At 38.1% G+C, this 21,289-nt stretch overlaps 1 protein-coding gene across 1 annotated transcript in view; it reads left to right on the top strand.

Annotated features, from left to right (window-relative positions):
• ahnak (AHNAK nucleoprotein) overlaps positions 1–21,289 on the top strand; it is a 74,932-nt gene that overhangs the window by 35,445 nt on the left and 18,198 nt on the right. Inside the window, exons 3-6 of the mRNA XM_051930897.1 lie at positions 10,194–10,283; positions 10,677–10,833; positions 12,154–12,356; positions 16,794–21,261. Coding sequence (XP_051786857.1) covers positions 10,677–10,833; positions 12,154–12,356; positions 16,794–21,261 — 4,828 coding nt within the window. The 5' untranslated portion in view covers positions 10,194–10,283. The remainder of the gene's footprint in view (positions 1–10,193; positions 10,284–10,676; positions 10,834–12,153; positions 12,357–16,793; positions 21,262–21,289) is intronic.

Raw genomic sequence — 21,289 nt, forward strand, 5'->3', positions numbered from 1 at the left:
ACTCTTTGGCTCTAGTAGAAATCCCACAGTAAAGAGCAAAATTGTAATTCTTGGCATTTGAATTAGACACACAACGACAATGTTCTCACGTGTTGTGCCTGCCATTGACAGCATGAAATTTCAGCAGCCGAGAAAGAGTTTGACTTTATTCAGGATCCATCTTTGCCACTGCTGCAAGGCAAATTAAACCAATTTAATACATTGAAATGTAGTGTCTAGGGTTAAAATATTAAAAATTCACATATATTGTGCCAACATAAAGTCACCAGTCAACTTACCCTGCACATTTATGCCACGAGGCAGGAAAATGAATTACCGTGTATTCTTCCTTTTCCCTCAACTCCCACTTAAATATGAACCTATGGAAAAGCATGCAAGCAATCAAAGGCTAATTAGAGAACAGGTGGGTCTCATTAGCTTCTGATTGCCAGTGTGCTTTTCTCAGGGGTTAATTGACATGTGTCATAAAACAATTAGGCACTCTGCAGGGCAGAAGGATGGCTCTCAGCTCACTCAGTGACTGTATACAGTCTGTCACTTATTTTTTCATGTCTATACATAAGGTACATAAAGGTACTTTGTCACTCTGACTTTTCTACACTTCTCAGTGTTCACCATGCTTGTGTTAGTACACAGTTATATGATTACATATACAGCTATTTGATTATATGATTATGAAAATATTGTTTTTTCTTACTTTTCTGTTGGTTCACCTAAAAAAACTCTCAGGGTCTAGGGGCAAAGTGTGAGAGGGAATGATCCATAATATTGCATGTATTCAGCTCTTTATAAAAGGCATTTATGCACCTAGCTTGACTCTAGCTAGCCAGTAGGCTACCATGTCAGTAAATTTAATGATAAGCTCAGAAAATTAACATGACACCTCTAGCATGAATCAAAGGGGAATTTTCATCTGCAAAGAATAACAAAAGCTGGAAATACACATTTGCCAAATTCACTGACGTGTTGCCAAGAAATAATTTACTTTAAAAAAAAAAAAAAAAAAGTTATCAAAGCCTCCAATAAAATTTCCTAATATGAAAATGTAATCCTGTAAAGCAAAGTCAAAAGATTCTGAATATATGGATTTTGTACATTGTCCTGCTGTCTTTTTTTTTTTTATTATTCCACTTTCTTTCCATTACTCACAATATACACGCATGGCTGATTGAAAATGTTAAATAGTCCATTGTCTGGGACTGTACCTGGAGATGGACTGATTCCCACCTTGTGCCCCATATATATAGTATTGTATATAGCGTGTCTTGAACTGTTTTGCATATTCCTGTCACCTGATCTCCAACCATTTTCTCCATATTTCACAATACTCTTTGGAACACAGTAATACTGAGCTATGTTGAACACCTGGGGCCTCATGTATAAACGGTGCGTACGCACAGAAACGTTGCGTACGAACCTTTCCACGCTCAAATCGCGATGTATAAAACCTAAACTTGGCGTAAAGCCACGCACATTTCCACGGTAACTCATTCCTTGGCGTACGCAATTTATCCACCCGGTTTTGCAGACTGGCGGCACCCAGTGTCAAAGCAGTGCTACTGTTCCTGTGTGATCACTCTTTCTTTCTTAAATCCACATTCCTGGCGAGGCTTTATAAATACACTGAAATTAACTGCATATTGTTTATTAGTGTAATGCATCTGATTGTAATTAACCTGTAGCAATATAATGGTCCAGGGAATAGCCATAGTATTCCAAATACCATAACTGCTTTAGCGTTGTAACTCTCACTGCATGTTCTTTCAGCTGATCCCGTTAAGGGCTGCCACAGCAGATCATCTTTTTCCACATTACTCTCACTGCACCACTCGGAGTATTTATATTACTGTATCTGAGTGGGAAATCACAGCAGCAGCTGATTGGAAAGAGAATTATCGGTACACAGCATGAAGCAGATGCTGCCTGAGCCACAGCAAACGCTTTAGTCCCTGTACGGACTTCGCGGTTTAGAAACAGTTTCATCCCAAGAACTCTAAACACACTAAATCAGTCCATCAAGTGCTCCTTGTAGAAATATTTGGACTTATAAGTACAATTACCCCACTGTAAACTTGCACTACAGTTATAATATTGCACAACCTGCGCCACTTTATAAAGCGCGTATTTACATGTGATGATGGTATTCATTTCTAAGACGAAATGCAGCAAAACATGTTGATTATATTATACAGATAAAACTTTAACTTCATTTAAATAATCTGTATTGTTAATAATTAAACATGTGAGGACACGGTGCCGCAGCGCTAGCTAGTTCAGTAATTGTTCCTGCCTTGCGCTGTATTATTGCTGGTGCTGACGCGACACTGGAAAGATAGACGGATATAATAATTAAACACGTACTACTAAGATATTTCAATGTTCCTTAAAAGTTTTGAAGAATCGAAGTTCTAAGCTTACAGATGGCTTCACGTCTATTACATAGCTTATTGTGTGGCGATTGAGTTTTTGGAGAAAGAAAAGTAAGGACAGGAATTGGAGGTTAGTACGTTTGAAAGAGACAGTACTGCTGTGATAAATTATTTAACTGAAGGTTGCACATGGCGCAGCAAGCCTCTTGCGTGAGACATGAACAAGCACTGCGCCACCGTGTTCCCATGTTTAATAACATGCTTTCATTCCTATCATCATGAAAAAGATATCACGTATACATCTCAGTATTTTAATTATTCAGAGAGCTGTAATATCAAGAATGTAATGGAGTATGTGTCCCGTCGGAGAAAGAGAAAGCCCGTTTAAAAAGCAGGTAGTGATTCATACACATAGAGCACATAGAAGATCAAATACAGAACAAAGCATTTAACATGCCACTTTAGTTACAATAGGATTTGAGAAACTAGTAAATTAAACGATTTTAAGATGAAGTTTAAGATGTTCTACTTTAATGGCAAAATAAACTACATGATTAAAGTGGAAATTTCGAGATTAAAGTTGACATTTCGTGCTTTTTTCCCCACTGTGTGCCTTTTTTTTGTCTGTACCCTAATAAGCTTTCATATGACACTCAGACGGTGGGCTACGACTCGCTTTTTCACGGCGACTTTGATATGTGATTTCTTTTTTATTTCGGGCACTGTGCGACTTTGTGAAGTTGAGCCTTCGAGTTTCTCCGACACACTGTCACTCGATCAGCTTCCTTTTGTTGATTATACCACTGTTTAAACCAACAAATAGTACGTTTTTCATTTGCCTCCACTTGGTATTCGCTGAAATTCTTATATTTTCTCCCGTGCTTTTCCCATTGTCTTTTCACAGAAGGCTATTTATATTGATTTGCATATTCAAAGAGGCGTAATTCTGGGAGGAGTTGGGGCGGGACAGAAGGCACGTGCACGTGCGTTACTTTTCACGCAAATCGGGATTTATGTAGTAGAAGAACGTGAAAGTATGCGTGCGCACAGATTCCTGCATCTGAATTTTTCTGTGCGTACGCACAATCCCGCTTTTGTGCTTACGCCATGTTATAGTGTGAGTTCTACGCACAGCGTTATACATGAGGCCCCAGATTACTACACGCAGGTCTAAATCCAAGAATGTGTCCTCAATTTGGAAGAGAATCTCTTTTTTTTGGTCAGAATGCAAGAATGTGTGGGAGTTCTGTCAAAGTACATGGAGCCTATTGCTAGAGATAGAGTTAGTTGCCTGATGTGTTAATCTCAGTGTGTTACTCCTGTCATCCAACCATTTTCTAATGCAGGTTAAAGCTGTAGTTCCTCCATGGACAGCAAGGTAGACCTAACTTTCCCTATCTCTACTTAAAGATCCCATCTCTTCTTTAGCGACTCCTAGGTGTTACCAGACCTCCTGGGGCCTGCTGCTGAATGTCTTTCCAGTGTTTGATATCTCCTGAACTGCTACTGGGAAGCACAGCATCAGGTGCTCTAACCACCATAACTGGCTGCTCATGATGCAATGGAGCAGTGGCTCTCTTCCGGGCTGCCAAGTTCATTACTCTGTCTTGGAAACTAAGTTTGGAACCTTGGAAGACAAACCTAATATTATATCTGTTTTACCCATGACCTTATCATTTTATTCACCGCTCACAGTTTGACCACGGATGCAAAACAAATCAAGATTTCTGCCTTAAAAATTTACTCCTAATTCAGCATGATGGAACAGCAAAAATCAGGGCAAAACTACAACTGTTATACTAAAATTAGCTTTATGAACAAGTAATATACACTCATGGAACAGCACACTAGGTCTGTTTTATGTGACAGCTGTAGCAGAAAACACGAGTTCAGACTAAGCTTTCCCCTAGGCCTGGAAGCTGTTCTTTTGCAGGGGTTGCACCTCATTTATTATGTAAAGATGTATTGTGTTATACTGTATGTGCACACAGCAGCTAAAAATTGCATTGCTTTTTGTAAAGAGTGAGCTGTAATGGTTTCACCAGAACATCAAAACATTTCAAGAATTCCAGACATCTGTGAGGTGCATCAGATATTTCTTGAGGTTCTGTTGGAATCTATGGGTGCATAGATGTTGGGAATAGTTAAAAGGAAAAAGGAAGACAGAGAAGTAGTGTGTTGAAAACAGCATCAGTCTGTCAAATGTATCCAAAGTCTGTTTCTCTTCAACTTCCACGAATGATTTCTGTCTCAAACGAGGGTAATTTTTTATCTCAGATAAACGTCTTCCTTCATATTCAGATGACCCGCAGACATTAAACTTTATAGAACTCTCAAGAAAGAGGAAGCAATTATTTATTTTTTTTATAAATAAATCTATAAAAAGTAACATCTCACTTAAAATTAACTCCAAAATGGTCTAATATCGTGTCAACCCTCTGGTTAAAAACAGCAACTTGCACAAAATGGCTATTCTTCCCACCTGCTTGCACAACAGGTAAAAATCAGCCAGCACCTGCAAATTAGAAAAGATAGGCGGCAGGATGTGCCATAGCCAGAAGTGCATTGCTTCAATGGTCCCCTTTCATACGTTAGGTCTTCTATCCTGTAATTACTTGTGAGCAGTGCTAGATTCACACAGAGCACTATAATGTTGTATTCTTGTCTCTGGGAACCCAAACTGCTCCCTTAAGACTGGAGGGGCAATCTTCTGATGGGTCTCCCAAAAGTCCAGTAGTCGGAATCTTTCATAATGTGACAACAGGATGAAGTGGACATTAAAAATGCGCAGTAAGCTACATTCCAGTCAAAAAAGGACAAAGGTTTTTATCTGATAATGAAAGTGGCTTTCAAAAGGTGGGCACCCATCGCTTTGTTGGCTGTGTTTTTCAAACGTAGTTTAATTCTTAGAGAAAATGTGCATGTTACAGCTTAGTTAAGGGCTGAATAGTCAGTCTTAGTATGCCTGTCCTGTTTCAACATGGGTAGCCCTTGGAACTTTTTCACTGTTCGGGATAAAACAAAAACTATGCAGACAAACTTAATTTGGCCTTTTGCACCAATGTTCCCTTTTGTTTGTCTCTTTGACTTAATTACATGATACACAAGGAAAATTTAAGGGAGTGTGTGTGAAATTATAAAGACCCTATACATACTTTACTACAGTATATTATACCAGGCACACAGTGTATTTTAACAATCTATGCCAGGGCAACCCAGTGAAATCTGAACAGGGACCTGTTTCTGTTCACAGCCTGGTCATTGTCATGTGTTTGGGTTTTCTTTCAAATAATTAAGCCACGTCTATTGAGTTAATTTGCAAATATAAACTGGCAAGATTTGAGTAGGTGTGTATCTATGGTCATAGGTGTGCCCTGTAATGGATGGGCATTGATTGCATGGATGGGGATATGTACCAAATCCTTCAAAGATAAACACCACCACCCTTCAGTAAAATTCAGAGAATAGGGGAATAACATTTTGCTTTTAAAAGTTTTAGCATTAAGCAATATTATGCAATAAATGTTTATAGCAAGTTTGTGAGTACCCTTCACTGTGTATTAGTCAAGATCTAGAAACACATCCCTAAGCTGCTCTTCATCCAATGAATGGGTCCTTTCTCTCGCTGTATTTACAATAGCCACTGTTTTACAGCAAAGGAGAAAAATAAGTAATTGAAAATATATTTTGTAACAGAAATATTAAAAATGTAACTATAATACATTTTCTTATGTAGTAATTTCCACATCTTTAAAAAGGTGGCACAGGCTCCCTCAGTTACAGGTGAAATGACCCCTTTAATATAATTTCACTGCTGTTCAAACACCTGAGTGTAAGTCAGTCAAGTGTCATCAATACAACTTTAACAAATATATAAACAAAGATGGCATTCATCATTTTTTCAAGTATTCTGTATTGGTACACTGTCTTTTGTCTATGGCTGTGTTCTGCAGTATGACAATTGGTACAGCACTCTCCTGGAAAATACATGAATGGTTGTTAGACTTTGTGCCACTTGGGCCGTGTTCATGAAACTCTAAAAACCTTTAGAGATGCAGTTAATAGTTAACAATTAGAAATGCATAGAAACCTGCTGAAGGTTTTGAAGAAACCGTCATTTCAGATGTTCTTGTATTTGTTTGCCCATGATGCTGCACCCCCCCATTCTGACCACACTGACTCCAGGATGTGAAGCCTCAACATTTGTGTTTACATGCAAATAAGTCCAGTCCTGTGCGGACCTACAGAAGTTTGTTGGTGACATTAAGATGCCTTGATATGTTTTTATGCCATCTTTATGGTTAACATCTAAAAAATATGGAGTGTAGTCAGTGCTGTCACCTGCTTATTGTGTTATAACATAAGAAGAGTAACAATGGTCCTATAGAAATTCTTACAACTTACCTGACACTGGATTTTGTGATAACTGCTTTTCTAAAATTGCTGCTCAGACATAGTGTGTTCTATCTTAAGCATTGATTCTTATATTTTTCAATTTTTGTCTTATTTTTCACCATATTGTTCATTTCCCTTTTGTGATTTTCTGTTATTTTATATGAGATTACTGGGTACAGTTTAAGGAATATTATGTCCCAGGAATATTCTTAATGAAGTATTCTTGATGAAACAGTTTGCAGATATTTTGAAGGAACAATAAATAGATTGAAATCCATCAGGGCACCAGAATGTTGAATAGTGAATGTTTGTTTTAAGGAACTGTGATAAGGTCTCTTGAGGGATGTGACTTTAAATTCCTGCAGTTGACTGTGGAAATAGTCTTCCCAAGCTCTACTTCCACTTCTGTGTTAGACTTCTCCTGCAAAGATAAGGAAGCAGAAGGGATGAAAAAAGAGATGTCCATCTGCTGCCTTTTATTATTACTTTTGTTCAATATGTCATTTCTGTTCATTATAATGTGTATAACCTTCTCGGTGGAGCATGTGTCATTTGGAAAGCAATTTAAACAGCCTTCAGGATGCATTCATTCTTGTCATTTGTTACTGTCCTTCAAGTGAGATGCCAAGTTCACATATGGAAAAACATGTATTCTTCAGTTTTTTTTTGTTTGTTTTTTGCCTGGACACTTTGGTAGAGTCAGGGCTTAAAAAAATCCTGTGAAGCTGCATTGCAGTGCACCTAGGCTTCTAGCTGCATATGTTTCCAATTGTTTCATAAAAAAAGTGTGTGTTCTAAACAAAATGAAAAATCTATTTCTTATCCAACCTATGCTTGTGATGGTGCTATTATTGCTGAATGTCTGTGCATCACATTTTTGTTGTCATCTCCTCAAAACAGTCCTTTACAATGATGTAGATTACTTTGAAAAGCTATGGGGCCTGCTGTACAAAGTAGAGATGCATTACATTCGAGTTTACTGCCAGCATGCCAGGACTTGCTTGTTCTTAAATTTATAGACGATAAAAGCTTGCTGTGGGTTCTTGGCGTAAATATATTCGTCAGATCTCCGGCAGTTTTCCATGAATTCATCCAAGCTAACATCCCATGCTGCGATTCCCACCATTTTGATTACTAGCTGACTGTGAGCACTGTTCAGCAAGAACTTGCAGCCATTTTGTGGTGCTGCAGGCACAACATGTAAAAGTTTGATGACTTGCCCACTGTGTTTGTCTCTCTGACTAAATTTTAATTTCAATCCAAAAAGTTTTTAGTGACTATTTTGTGAGAAGTGAGAAGTATTTGGACTTGGTAGAGCCTTGCTTTAGTGTGGCTTGGTCATTGGCCATTGGTGCTGCAATAATTTTAAACCATATGTATATATTTTTTTTAGATATCTTGTTTAATTTAAAGAAAGGCTCCTTTAAAAAAATCCATTATTGGATTAAAAAGAAAACCGTGAAACATGATGCAGCATGAAAGCTACATTAACAAACCCTGAAGCCATCACCCATTGTTGCTGCTGCGTAACCCTGTTCTGGATTTCTGAGCAGCACATGAGGTGTTATCAGAGCTCAAAGTATATGCAACCTTGTTTCCTTTTTAACAGGAGGAGTCTGTGATTGTGTGGTAGTGCTGTGGCAGTTCTCCTAACAGAGCACTAGAAAACACCCAGTCACTTCCTGTACTTGGTATCAGCCATGGGCGGCTGCTACCACCTACCTCCCTCATCAGCTAGAGCCCAAAGGCTATTTTTAGACCAATTTTAATTTCAACATAGTTGATATTATGCACTTTGAAAATGTTATGTGGATGTCATGGTAACATCTTTTGGTGGAAACATTTTTTTATTGTTTTTAGTCAGCTCACTTGGAGGTGTTCTGGTTGATTTGGAGCAGGAAAACTAAAGGATGTCGCACTTAAGACTGTTTTTCTCATCTGTGATGACATTGTTTGGATGCCTCTGGAGCTGCCCTTGAGACTCACCAGTAGGTGGCAGGCCCAGCTCTAATTTTTATGAATGAGCTTGGAATCATTAATGTGTAAGGAATGGAGAAAGATAGTCGGAGTTGCCCTGTGTGCCTAGGATTGGTATTTTTTTGTAGTTACAGTATGCAAATCTCAGCTTCTCCATTTCTGTTGCCAAGTAAATATGTTTGTGGGTACTTGTGAAAGACAAGCTACACTGCTTTCAGATATGAGACACTTCAGTTTTTTTGCAGAAAGGCCTGCTGATGACTGGGGCAGGAACTGTACATTGACATCAAACAGGCTTAAAATGAAATAAACTTTCTTAGGAGTGGTTTGGTAAATAAAGAAACTGCAGACGTAACCTAAATAAGCTAGACGACAGCTTAGAGCACTTAGTGAGCAGCATAATGTAACACCAGCCTTCAGCCATGAGGTGCAGCATTTTCAGAGTCTTTCTCTGAGGATCAGTTGTTGTCACAAAAAGGCAGGGTCAAGTTAAGCTTGATTTTCAACTTTTTTTCCAGATGCAGTGTCTGTTGTCAAAAGAATACATACACATGTGGGTAATGCAGACACAGAAAATTTACTCTGAGGTTTTGATAAGACAAGTTGAGGTGGCTATTAATGACACAGATCACAGATCAGAAGAGATTAAAACTAACACTTGTCAGCATTAAGTTGTGACTGTAATTTTAGCTCCACCTTGTGGATTCACACAGGAACTTAAAAAAAAAAAAAGCGTTTATTTAGTGACTTCAAAGTGAAGCATGACACTCTTAACTTTTTAACCACATATTCAAAAAAGATAAAAAAATAAATTAAAAAAAATTACACACCCTTCATGTGCAGAAATAAATGGTAAATCTTGTATTACCACCTGACCTTAGTTACAGTATATATGTTATTGCCAAATAATATTATTTCCATAATTCGTATAATCTTCCTCTATTTTCAGACCAACTAGTTTAAAAGGTAATTTTTCGTTTCATAAGGATAACAAGAAATGGTGGACTGGTGATTGACTTTATGTACAATAACAGCCTCAGACGTTGTAGAGGAAGAATGCCTGTGCTTATTAGTTATGAATGTGTTTAACTAGATGTTCTGCTTAGGAGTGTATCCTGATTGCTTTGTTGTTATAATAAAAAGCATGGCAGGATCACCAAAAGTGGCACCTTGAACATAATACTGTCTTACTGAACTATTACCCTGCTGAAAGGCTAAACAACCATGTTAAGATTCCGAAGACTTCAGTTTCACCATGGGGTAAATAGGAATATAAACCTCCTTTTACATTTAGATTTTATTAACAATTGCCGTCACAGTTAAAAAGTATTTTTCAAACCCTTGTGTACCTTGTTGCACCTTTAACTATAAATGTTATGGCTGATTTGTTTAAAACAAAGTTCTGAAAAAACAACTTAGTTTAAACTGAGCTGTTTTTCCTTTTCTTTTTAGTGGCGGGACCTGATCCAAGGCTGACGGGGATCCAGTGTTTCCTTTTTCTGAACAGTGCATTTGTGTGCAGGTACCTAAAAAGAGAAGAAGGTATGAAAAAGATTAAATCGCCAAACTTCTTTGCATAGCTGGTATGCCTTTATGCATGGCAAAGTAAAAAAAAAAAAACGAGACATATAGTGCACTTTTGTCTAGAGTGCTTATAAAATCAGTAATGTTTGAGATTTTGCCTTCCTTAATACAGAATTAATTTATGTGCAACTCAAATTTTGTGATTTTAACATAATCTGAAAATAACAATTTACCTGATATTTAAAATCGTGTAAGCTATGATTATCTTGCACGTTTCGGCTAGTGGACTTCTTTTATGTTATATGGTAAGCTGCTTAATTTAGTTTAACTATTCATACTGCTTAATGCAGATGATGGTGCTAGGATAAAGCCTTATGAGCTATTAATAGGTCATTTTTTTGTTCCCTGCAGATGGCAGAAGAAGAAGATACTCGGGAAGTGTTGTTTCCTGATTGGATGGGCCCTGACAAGCATGGGCTTACCATTGAACAAACCAGCGAGGGAGAGATTTATGTGAAGGAGGTGAAGAATGAGTCACCTGCCGGCAAGACTGGGAAGGTGCACCAAGGTATACGAGCTCTCTAAGGATACAGCAGTTTCAGCATCAAGGCTCCTGTTTGGGGATTATGTTTGTTCTTGTATGCTACGGGTGAAAGTCAAAGATACTTGAAATGTTTGTTAAAGAGAATAACTTGTTTATTATGGAGTTTCTACTCTTATTATATAATTATGTTTGATTCACTAGTAATTGATTATTACTTATAGTTTCTAAAGTCTTTAAATGGTTCTTATGATTAAATTTAAAGATGCTTCGATGTACTTCTTATTCTTGCAAATTGAATTCATTGTCACAGGTAGCAGGAGCCTATTCTATCAGTAGAAAATATACAGTTATGTACATCCAACTTTGCATTGTTTGAACCCACTTTTGTTATTCCTGTTAGCATGTGGTATGGGAATCTACCTGGGTACTATTAGGCAAAATACAAAAACAAACCCAGTCCTGCATGAGCACACAGTACATGTACATTTAGAGCTGGCAATTAAACTGACATGTGCATCTTAAAATGGTGGTGAAGAACCCCAAGTACTCAGATTATGAGAGCATGCAAATTCATTATACTGTAGATGAAAACCAGGCTGGGAATTGACACATGAGCTCATATTGATACCTCAAACCATATTTGTATACAGTGCATGCGGGCTAAGGTGTTTTCCCCTTCCTTCATTTAATTTATTATTGCAAATATACTGAATGTCCTATAGGTCTTCAACCAAAATCTGTTAATAAATTTGGGGCACCTGGGTCATCAAATAATAATTTTTTTTATTTATTTCAATTATGCAATTAACAAAGTAATTAAAAACCAGCTGGAATTAGGGGAAGAAGTAATTGCCCACTTACACATAATACTTGATTGTGCCAGCCTTATGATTTTAATGAACTGCTTCAGTCAGTCTGTAGTAGGTTTCTCTAAAACTGCACTGGATTAAACCGGTTTGATATTGAGTGGATGCAATTTTTCAAGTTTAATATTTTTCAAAGCCTTTAAAAAAGTATTACACAAATATAAGTTAATTCAGTTGTATGCACAGTACCATCACATTGCGAGAGGAACTTACTTTAATGTATATTGTTTGAAAAGACTGCCAATAGGACAAAATATTTTATGTTGATAAATCGATTAGCGGTATTGATTGTTAGCTTGATTTTTTTTTTAATTGGAGGAAATGTAACAGATATTTGGTTTTTATTAACCAACACATCTTTTAGCCATGGCTTGTATGGTGTTAGGAAAACTACAAGGTAGATAGCTGTCTGTGGCACATTCTATGTAAGAGGCTCGCCCTTACAATTAAATTTCTTCCTGTGCATCTTTCTTTTCAGGAGATCAAATCGTGGGAGCAACCATCTACTTTGAGAACATGAGCTCAGAGGAGACATCAGAGCTCTTGAAAACTTTGAATCGGCATACAGTAGGACTGAAGCTGCAGCGCAAAGGAGACAAGTCACCATGTCGCTCCCCTGGACCAGGGATGGCCTGGGAAGGAAGCAGTCAATTTGGAGGCTCAAGCCCTGACATTGTTCTGGTAGGATGCTTGATTTGCTGATCTAACAGTATATGACGGCTGTAATTTAGTGAATAAAATATGTACCTCTCAATTTGTAGACATTAGAAAAAGTAACAAATAAGAGAATCATCTCACGTGAATGATCTTTTCGTGCTGTTCCAAATACAAGATTATTACTCACTCTATATATATATATATATATATATATATATATATATAATATATAATGTATGTATGTATGTATGTATGTATGTATATATATACAGTGGTGTGAAAAACTATTTGCCCCCTTCCTGATTTCTTATTCTTTTGCATGTTTGTCACACAAAATGTTTCTGATCATCAAACACATTTAACCATTAGTCAAATATAACACAAGTAAACACAAAATGCAGTTTGTAAATGGTGGTTTTTATTATTTAGGGAGAAAAAAAAATCCAAACCTACATGGCCCTGTGTGAAAAAGTAATTGCCCCCTGAACCTAATAACTGGTTGGGCCACCCTTAGCAGCAATAACTGCAATCAAGCGTTTGCGATAACTTGCAATGAGTCTTTTACAGCGCTCTGGAGGAATTTTGGCCCACTCATCTTTGCAAAATTGTTGTAATTCAGCTTTATTTGAGGGTTTTCTAGCATGAACCGCCTTTTTAAGGTCATGCCATAGCATCTCAATTGGATTCAGGTCAGGACTTTGACTAGGCCACTCCAAAGTCTTCATTTTGTTTTTCTTCAGCCATTCAGAGGTGGATTTGCTGGTGTGTTTTGGGTCATTGTCCTGTTGCAGCACCCAAGATCGCTTCAGCTTGAGTTGACGAACAGATGGCCGGACATTCTCCTTCAGGATTTTTTGGTAGACAGTAGAATTCATGGTTCCATCTATCACAGCAAGCCTTCCAGGTCCTGAAGCAGCAAAACAACCCCAGACCATCACACTACCACCACCATATTTTACTGTTGGTATGATGTTCTTTTTCTGAAATGCTGTGTTCCTTTTACACCAGATGTAACGGGACATTTGCCTTCCAAAAAGTTCAACTTTTGACTCATCAGTCCACAAGGTATTTTCCCAAAAGTCTTGGCAATCATTGAGATGTTTCTTAGCAAAATTGAGATGAGCCCTAATGTTCTTTTTGCTTAACAGTGGTTTGCGTCTTGGAAATCTGCCATGCAGGCCGTTTTTGCCCAGTCTCTTTCTTATGGTGGAGTCGTGAACACTGACCTTAATTGAGACAAGTGAGGCCTGTAGTTCTTTAGACGTTGTCCTGGGGTCTTTTGTGACCTCTCGGATGAGTCGTCTCTGTGCTCTTGGGGTAATTTTGGTCGGCCGGCCACTCCTGGGAAGGTTCACCACTGTTCCATGTTTTTGCCATTTGTGGATAATGCCTCTCACTGTGGTTCGCTGGAGTCCTAAAGCTTTAGAAATGGCTTTATAACCTTTACCAGACTGATAGATCTCAATTACTTCTGTTCTCATTTGTTCCTGAATTTCTTTGGATCTTGGCATGATGTCTAGCTTTTGAGGTGCTTTTGGTCTACTTCTCTGTGTCAGGCAGCTCCTATTTAAGTGACTTCTTGATTGAAACAGGTGTGGCAGTAATCAGGCCTGGGGGTGGCTACGGAAATTGAACTCAGGTGTGATACACCACAGTTAGGTTATTTTTTAACAAGGGGGCAATTACTTTTTCACACAGGGCCATGTAGGTTTGGATTTTTTTTCTCCCTAAATAATAAACACCATCATTTAAAAACTGCATTTTGTGTTTACTTGTGTTATATTTGACTAATGGTTAAATGTGTTTGATGATCAGAAACATTTTGTGTGACAAACATGCAAAAGAATAAGAAATCAGGAAGGGGGCAAATAGTTTTTCACACCACTGTATATATATATATATATATATATATATATATATATATGTATATATATATATGTATATATATCCATCCATCCATCCATCCATTTTCCAATCCGAACACAGGGTCACGGGGGTCTGCTGGAGCCAATCCCAGCCAACACAGGGCACAAGGCAGGAACCAAATCCCCAGCAGGATGCCAGCCCACCGCAGATATATATTAATACATACATATATACTGTATATACATACATATATATGTACGGTATGTATGTATGTATATATATGTATGTATGTACAGTGGGGCAAAAAAGTATTTAGTCAGCCACCAATTGTGCAAGTTCTCCCACTTAAAAAGATGAGAGAGGCCTGTAATTTTCATCATAGGTATACCTCAACTATGAGAGACAAAATGAGAAAAAAAAATCCAGAAAATCACATTGTCTGATTTTTAAAGAATTTATTTGCAAATTATGGTGGAAAATAAGTATTTGGTCACCTACAAACAAGCAAGATTTCTGGCTCTCACAGACCTGTAACTTCTTCTGTAAGAGGCTCCACTGTCCTCCACTCATTACCTGTATTAATGGCACCCGTTTGAACTCATTATCAATATAAAAGACACCTGTCTACAACCTCAAACAGTCACACTCCAAACTCCACTATGGCCAAGACCAAAGAGCTGTCAAAGGACACCAGAAACAAAATTGTAGACCTGCACCAGGCTGGGAAGACTGAATCTGCAATAGGTAAGCAGCTTGGTGTGAAGAAATCAGCTGTGGGAGCAATTATTAGAAAATGGAAGACATACAAGAACATTGATAATCTCCCTCGATCTGGGGCTCCACACAAGATCTCACCCCGTGGGGTCAAAATGATCACAAGAACGGTGAGCAAAAATCCCAGAACCACACGGGGGGACCTAGTGAATGACCTGCAGAGAGCTGGGACCATAGTAACAAAGGCTACCATCAGTAACACACTACGCTGCCAGGGACTGAAATCCTGCAGTGCCAGACGTGGATGATCCAGAAGAGGATTGGGAGAATGTCATATGGTCAGATGAAAAAAACTCTACTTGTCATGTTTGGAGGGCCGAGTTGCATCCAAAGAACACCATACCTACTGTAAAGCATGGGGGTGGAAACATCATGCTTTGGGGCTGTTTTTCTGCAAAGGGACCAGGACGACTGATCCGTGTAAAGGAAAGAATGAATGGGGCCATGTATCGTCAGATTTTGAGTGAAAACCTCCTTCCATCAGCTTGGGCATTGAAGATGAAACGTGGCTGGGTCTTTCAGCATGATAATGATCCCAAACACACCGCCCGGGTAACGAAGGAGTGGCTTCGTAAGAAGCATTTCAAGGTCCTGGAGTGGCCTAGCCAGTCTCCAGATCTCAACCCCATAGAAAATCTTTGGAGGGAGTTGAAAGTCCGTGTTGCGCAACGACAGCCCCAAAACATCACTGCTCTAGAGGAGATCTGCATGGAGGAATGGGCCAAAATACCAGCAACAGTGTGTGAAAATCTTGTGAAGAGTTACAGAAAACATTTGACTTCTGTCATTGCCAACAAAGGGTATAAAACAAAGTATTGAGATGAACTTTTGTTATTGACCAAATACTTTTTTTCTACCATAATTTGCAAATAAATTCTTCAAAAATCAGACAATGTGATTTTCTGGATTTTTTTTTCTCATTTTGTCTCTCATAGTTGAGGTATACCTATGATGAAAATTACAGGCCTCTCTCATCTTTTTAAGTGGGAGAACTTCCACAATTGGTGGCTGACTAAATACTTTTTTGCCCCACTGTATATATGTATGTATGTATGTAAAAGTGTATTTTTTTAAATGGTGTCATATGCAACCACACATTGTTGGTAGTTAAGTTTGTTAAATTCACCCAGGATTGATTTGTAACACCTGTTGTTGTCCAAACACATACCTAAGATTACGTCAGAACAGAACATAAATCGTACTATAAGTAGATCAGATCAGGGGTCTTTCTAACATATGAACAGGATTACATCTCATAACTGACCTAGATAATTCACTCAATGCACATTCCAGTTATTTCTTTCTTCTCCTGTGCCTCACATTATTTCACTCTTGTTCATACTCATTTACTGGAAATCCTATAGCTTTTACATTTTCTGAAGCAAATGCCAACTACTGACAAATATTTCTTGCTTCTTTTATTTATTATTTCCAGTTAGAGACATTATCCTATTGTATTAATTGGGAGCACAGAATCGTTTTGCTACTAAATTGCTGAGAACTCTCATTAGAAAAATAATTGAAAATTAATATTTTAAACTTCTATGCGCAAAAATTAAAGCAAGAGTCGAATCTTGAAGAAGTGCACAGTAAGAATATTTTGAGATATTGCATATAATACATTTCTGTTATGTAATTAATTATTTTGATTGATGAAGAAAGTGTCAGTACACACTAATTTTTTAAATGACAATATTTTGATAAAAATATCATTTTGTCAAAATTTTGTTAAAATGTTGGTGTGCATAAAGAATAGTACAAACCTTTATGCCAGATTATTTGACTCAAAAAACCTCTTTTCATTTCACACTTTTACCTTAGAGTGGGGATGATGAAGATTACAGGCGTCTATACACAAAGAAGATTAAACCTCGACTGAAGTCTGAAGATTTGACAGAAAGTCCTGATTCACAGAGTGAAAGACATAGCAGTACCATCACAGTGACACGAAAAGTTACAACGTACACGGTTGATGTGTCTGGATCTAAAGATATTGATGTTACTAGTCCGGAGTTCAAAGTCAAAGTTCCAAGACGGGAAGGATCAGAAAGCTCAGCAATGGATATTGACACAAAATTTTCAGTTTCTAAAAGCAGCATCCCCCAAATCAACCTTGGAGGAAAGACAATAATAGAAAAAAGTTTAGACACTAGAGGAAGGTCAAATATTCGCCTGGAAGGAAGTGGCATCAGAGAAATTAGAAGCTCAACATTTAAAACGGATGTTGGCGGTCACAGTATCGAAGGATTAGATGGCAAATCAATGAAATTCTCAGTTCCTGGAATTCAAATATCTGAATCTAATGTACATGGGCCAGATGGCAGTGCTGATTTTGCTGGATCAAACATTGGATTCAATGCTTCACGAGTCTCCACCGACAGTGACACTAGAGTCCCTGGTGGAAAAGTTACAGTGACTGAAACATTCAGATATACCACTAAAGGAGGCACAATAGACATGCCCTCTGCAGACATGCAAAAATCCAAACGAAGTGAACATGATATTACTGTCTCGTTACCGGAAATGACTGCAAATGCTAAAGATCTAAGTGGTGATATACACAGTTCTGGAATCACCATTGAAGGGCATAAAGGCAAAATTGGTTTGATTTCATATGAACTTTCTGGAGGCAAAGAAAGCAGTAAAATGGATGTGACAATGCCTCAAGTAAAATCTGCCATAAAAGATCCAAAGATGCAAAGTGATGGCAGTGTAAGTCTGGGATCCTACCATATCAGCAGAGGTTCTAAGGAAACTGAAGGCGAGTCAAAATCAACAGAATTTACTGTGTCAGGAGGAGATATTCATGGAGGAATAATTGATACAAAGGGATCTAAAGTTTCAGTGACATCTACCTTTTCAACTGCTGATATTAAAGTTTCAGATAAAATAATTTCGTCATCAGAAATCAATGTTAAAGGACCAGGTGCTCCAGCACACTCAGGAGATATTTCACTTAAAGATATAAGTATTAATGTCAAAGAAGGTTTTGCTTTACCTAAGACAGAAGGTGACATTAAAAACCTAGAGTTTAAAGTTGAAGAGTCCTCAGCCAAAATTAAAGGACCATTCTTGAATGTCTCAGAAATGTCATCATCGAAAATCTCAACTTCTGGCATGAAAACAGACATTACATGTCCAGAATTAGACATTAAAGGTCCTGCCATGTCTACTGGGGGATCTAATATTGACATTAAAGGGTCACAAACAGGAACTACTGTTCCTAAAATTGGTATTAAAGGATACACAATTCATGCCCCAAATGTTGATGTAAAAATACCTAGAGGAAAAGTGGATATTGATGATTCTAATATTAGTACTGGAAATATTGCAATTATGGGGCACTCAGATGCCACAGTTACAATTCCAACAATTTCAAACACTGAAGGGAGTATTACAATTCCAAATGTAGAGATACAAGGAGGTAATATGAATGTTGAGATGCCCAAAATAGATACTGAAGCAATGGAAGGTGGATTAAAAGTGTCCAAAATTTCCACTCCAGAAATTCATGGTGATATTAAAGTGCCTAATGTAGATATAAAAGTAAACAAAATGAAAATAGAAGGCCCTGAAACTGGAATTGCAGGTCCAGAAGGTGGATTCAGAATGCCAGCATTGGTGAAGGGTGACATTAAAGGTCCAAAGATAGACATTAAAAGTCGAGATGTAAATGTTGAAGGCCCAGCCATTGACACTGAGATAGCAGCGGGTGGATTCAAAATGCCCACAGTGAAAATGCCGACATTTGGAATCAAAGGACCTAAAATAGAAAGTCCAGATATAAATGTGAAGATGCCAAAAGGAGACATTACCATCCATGCCCCAGAGATTAAAGGTGGCATCAAAGCTCCAAGGTTAGATGCAAAGGGTCCCGATGTGAAAATGGATGCACCTGCTGTGAACATCGAAAGTGCAAAAGGGGGTTTCAAAATGCCCACATGTGGAATTAAAGGAACCACAGTTGAGACCCCACAATTAGAAATACAGCTCCCTAAGGGTGACATATCTGTTCCAAATGTAGAAGGCAATATCAGAGCTCCAAAGGTTGACATTGAGGTGCCAGATGTTGAAATGGAAGGACCTGAAGGTAAAATTAAGGGACCCATATTTAAAATGCCTACAATATCTGCACCTAAAGTCTCCATGCCTGACATAGATCTCAATCTGAAAGGGCCAAAGATTAAAGGAGACTTGGATGATTCTGTTCCAATGGTAGAAGGTAATCTCAAAGCTCCAAAAATTGGCATTAAAGGGCCAGAAGTTGAAGGACCAGGGAGTAAAATTAAAGGATCTGGACTGAAAATGCCTACCATATCTGCACCAAGAATTACAATGCCTGATGTTGACTTTAACATGAAAGGCCCAAAACTAAAGGGAGATGTGGATGTTTCCATCCCAAAACTGGAGCATGATATTCAAGGTCCAAATATAGACATTAAAAGTCCAGAGGTAAATGTTAAGGGCCTTACCATTGACACTGAGATAGCAGAGGGTGGGTTCAAAATGCCCAAAGTGAAAATGCCTACAGTTGGAGTCAAAGGACCTAACATTGAAGGTCCAGATATAGATGTGAAGATACCAAAAGGAGACTTTGACATCCATGGCCCAAAAATTAAGGGTGACATCAAATCTCCAAAGTTAGATGTAAAATGTCCAGATGTAAAAATGGAAGCTCTGGATATTAACATTGAAAGTGCAGAAGGGGGTTTCAAAATGCCAAAAATTAAAATGCCTACATTTGGAATGAAAGGACCTAAAGTTGACAGTCCAGAATTAGAAGTAAAGCTTCCTAAAGGTGATATTGGCATTTCTGGTCCAAGCCTACAAGGTGATATCAAAGCTCCAAAAGTTGGCATTGAAGTACCAGATGTGGATATTGAAGGACCTGAAGGAAAAATCAAGGAACCCAAATTTAAAATGCCTACAATATCTGTGCCTGATATAGATATCAACTTGAAAGGTCCGAAGTTAAAGGGAGATGTGGATGTTTCAGTTCCAAAGATAGAGGGTGATATCAAAGCACCAAAAATTGACTTTGAAGGTCCAGAAGTTGAAATAGAAGGACCAGATGGTAAAGTCAAAGGTCCTGGAATGAAAATGCCTACAATATCGGCACCAAAGATCTCCATGCCTGATATAGATCTCAATCTGAAAGGGCCAAAGGTTAAAGGAGATGTGGATGTTTCTGTTCCAAAGATTGAAAGTGATATTAAAACTTCAAATATAGACATACAGGGTCCAGAAATTAATATTGAGAAGCCTGATATTGACATTGAAGCAAGTGAAGGTGGATTTAAACTCCCCAAATTCAAAATGCCTAAATTTGGTATGAAAGGCCCTAAAACGGAAGTACCAGATATCGATGTTAAATCACCAAAAGGAGATATTAAAGTTTCAGGTTCAAAAGTTGAATATGATATTAAAACAACAAAAGTAGACATAAAGGGCACCGACATGAATATTGAGGCACCTGAGATTGACATAGAAGGAAATGAAGGTGGATTTAAAATGCCAAAACTTCGAATGCCTAAGTTTGGAATGAAAGGGCCAAAACCTGAAGGCCCAGATGTAGATGTAAAATTACCTAAAGAGGCTATTACTATTCATGCCCCTAAAATTGAAGGTGACTTTAAAGCTCCAAAAGTAGATATTAAGGGCCCAGAAGTGAAAATAGAAGGGCCTGGCACTGATTTTGAAACAACAGAGGGAGGGTTCAAATTGCCCAAATTCAAAATGCCCAAATTTGGAATGAAGGGGCCCAAAATTGAAGGTGCAGATATAGATACAAAACTTCCAAAGGAAGAAATTGATGTTTCTGGGCCAAGCGTAGAAGCTGATATGAAAGTTCCACATGTTGATGTTGAAGGGCCAGAAGTTGACATTGAAGGGCCGGAAGGTAAAATAAAGGGTCCAAAGTTCAAAATGCCAAAATTTGGAGTAAAAGGACCTAAAATTGAAGGCCCTGATATATATGTAAAATTACCCAAAGCAGACCTGGATATGTCTGTCCTGAAAATAGAAGGTGGCATAAAAGCTCCAGAAGCAGACATAGAGGACCCCAATTTAAACATTCAAGGACCAGACATTGATATTGAAGGCCCAGAAGGTGGCTTCAGAATGCCCAAATTGAAAATGCCGAAGTTTGGATTTAAAGGGCCTGAAGTAGAAGGTCCAGAAGTAGATGCGAGCCTACCAAAGGGTCATATTGATATTTCTGGTCCAAGCATTGGAGGTGATATTAAAGGACCCAAGGTTGACATTGAAGGACCTGAAGGCAAAATCAAGGGTCCTAACTTCAACATGCCAACAATCTC

The sequence above is a fragment of the Erpetoichthys calabaricus genome, chromosome 1 (assembly GCF_900747795.2).
Source record: "Erpetoichthys calabaricus chromosome 1, fErpCal1.3, whole genome shotgun sequence".
Classification (NCBI taxonomy): domain Eukaryota; kingdom Metazoa; phylum Chordata; class Cladistia; order Polypteriformes; family Polypteridae; genus Erpetoichthys; species Erpetoichthys calabaricus.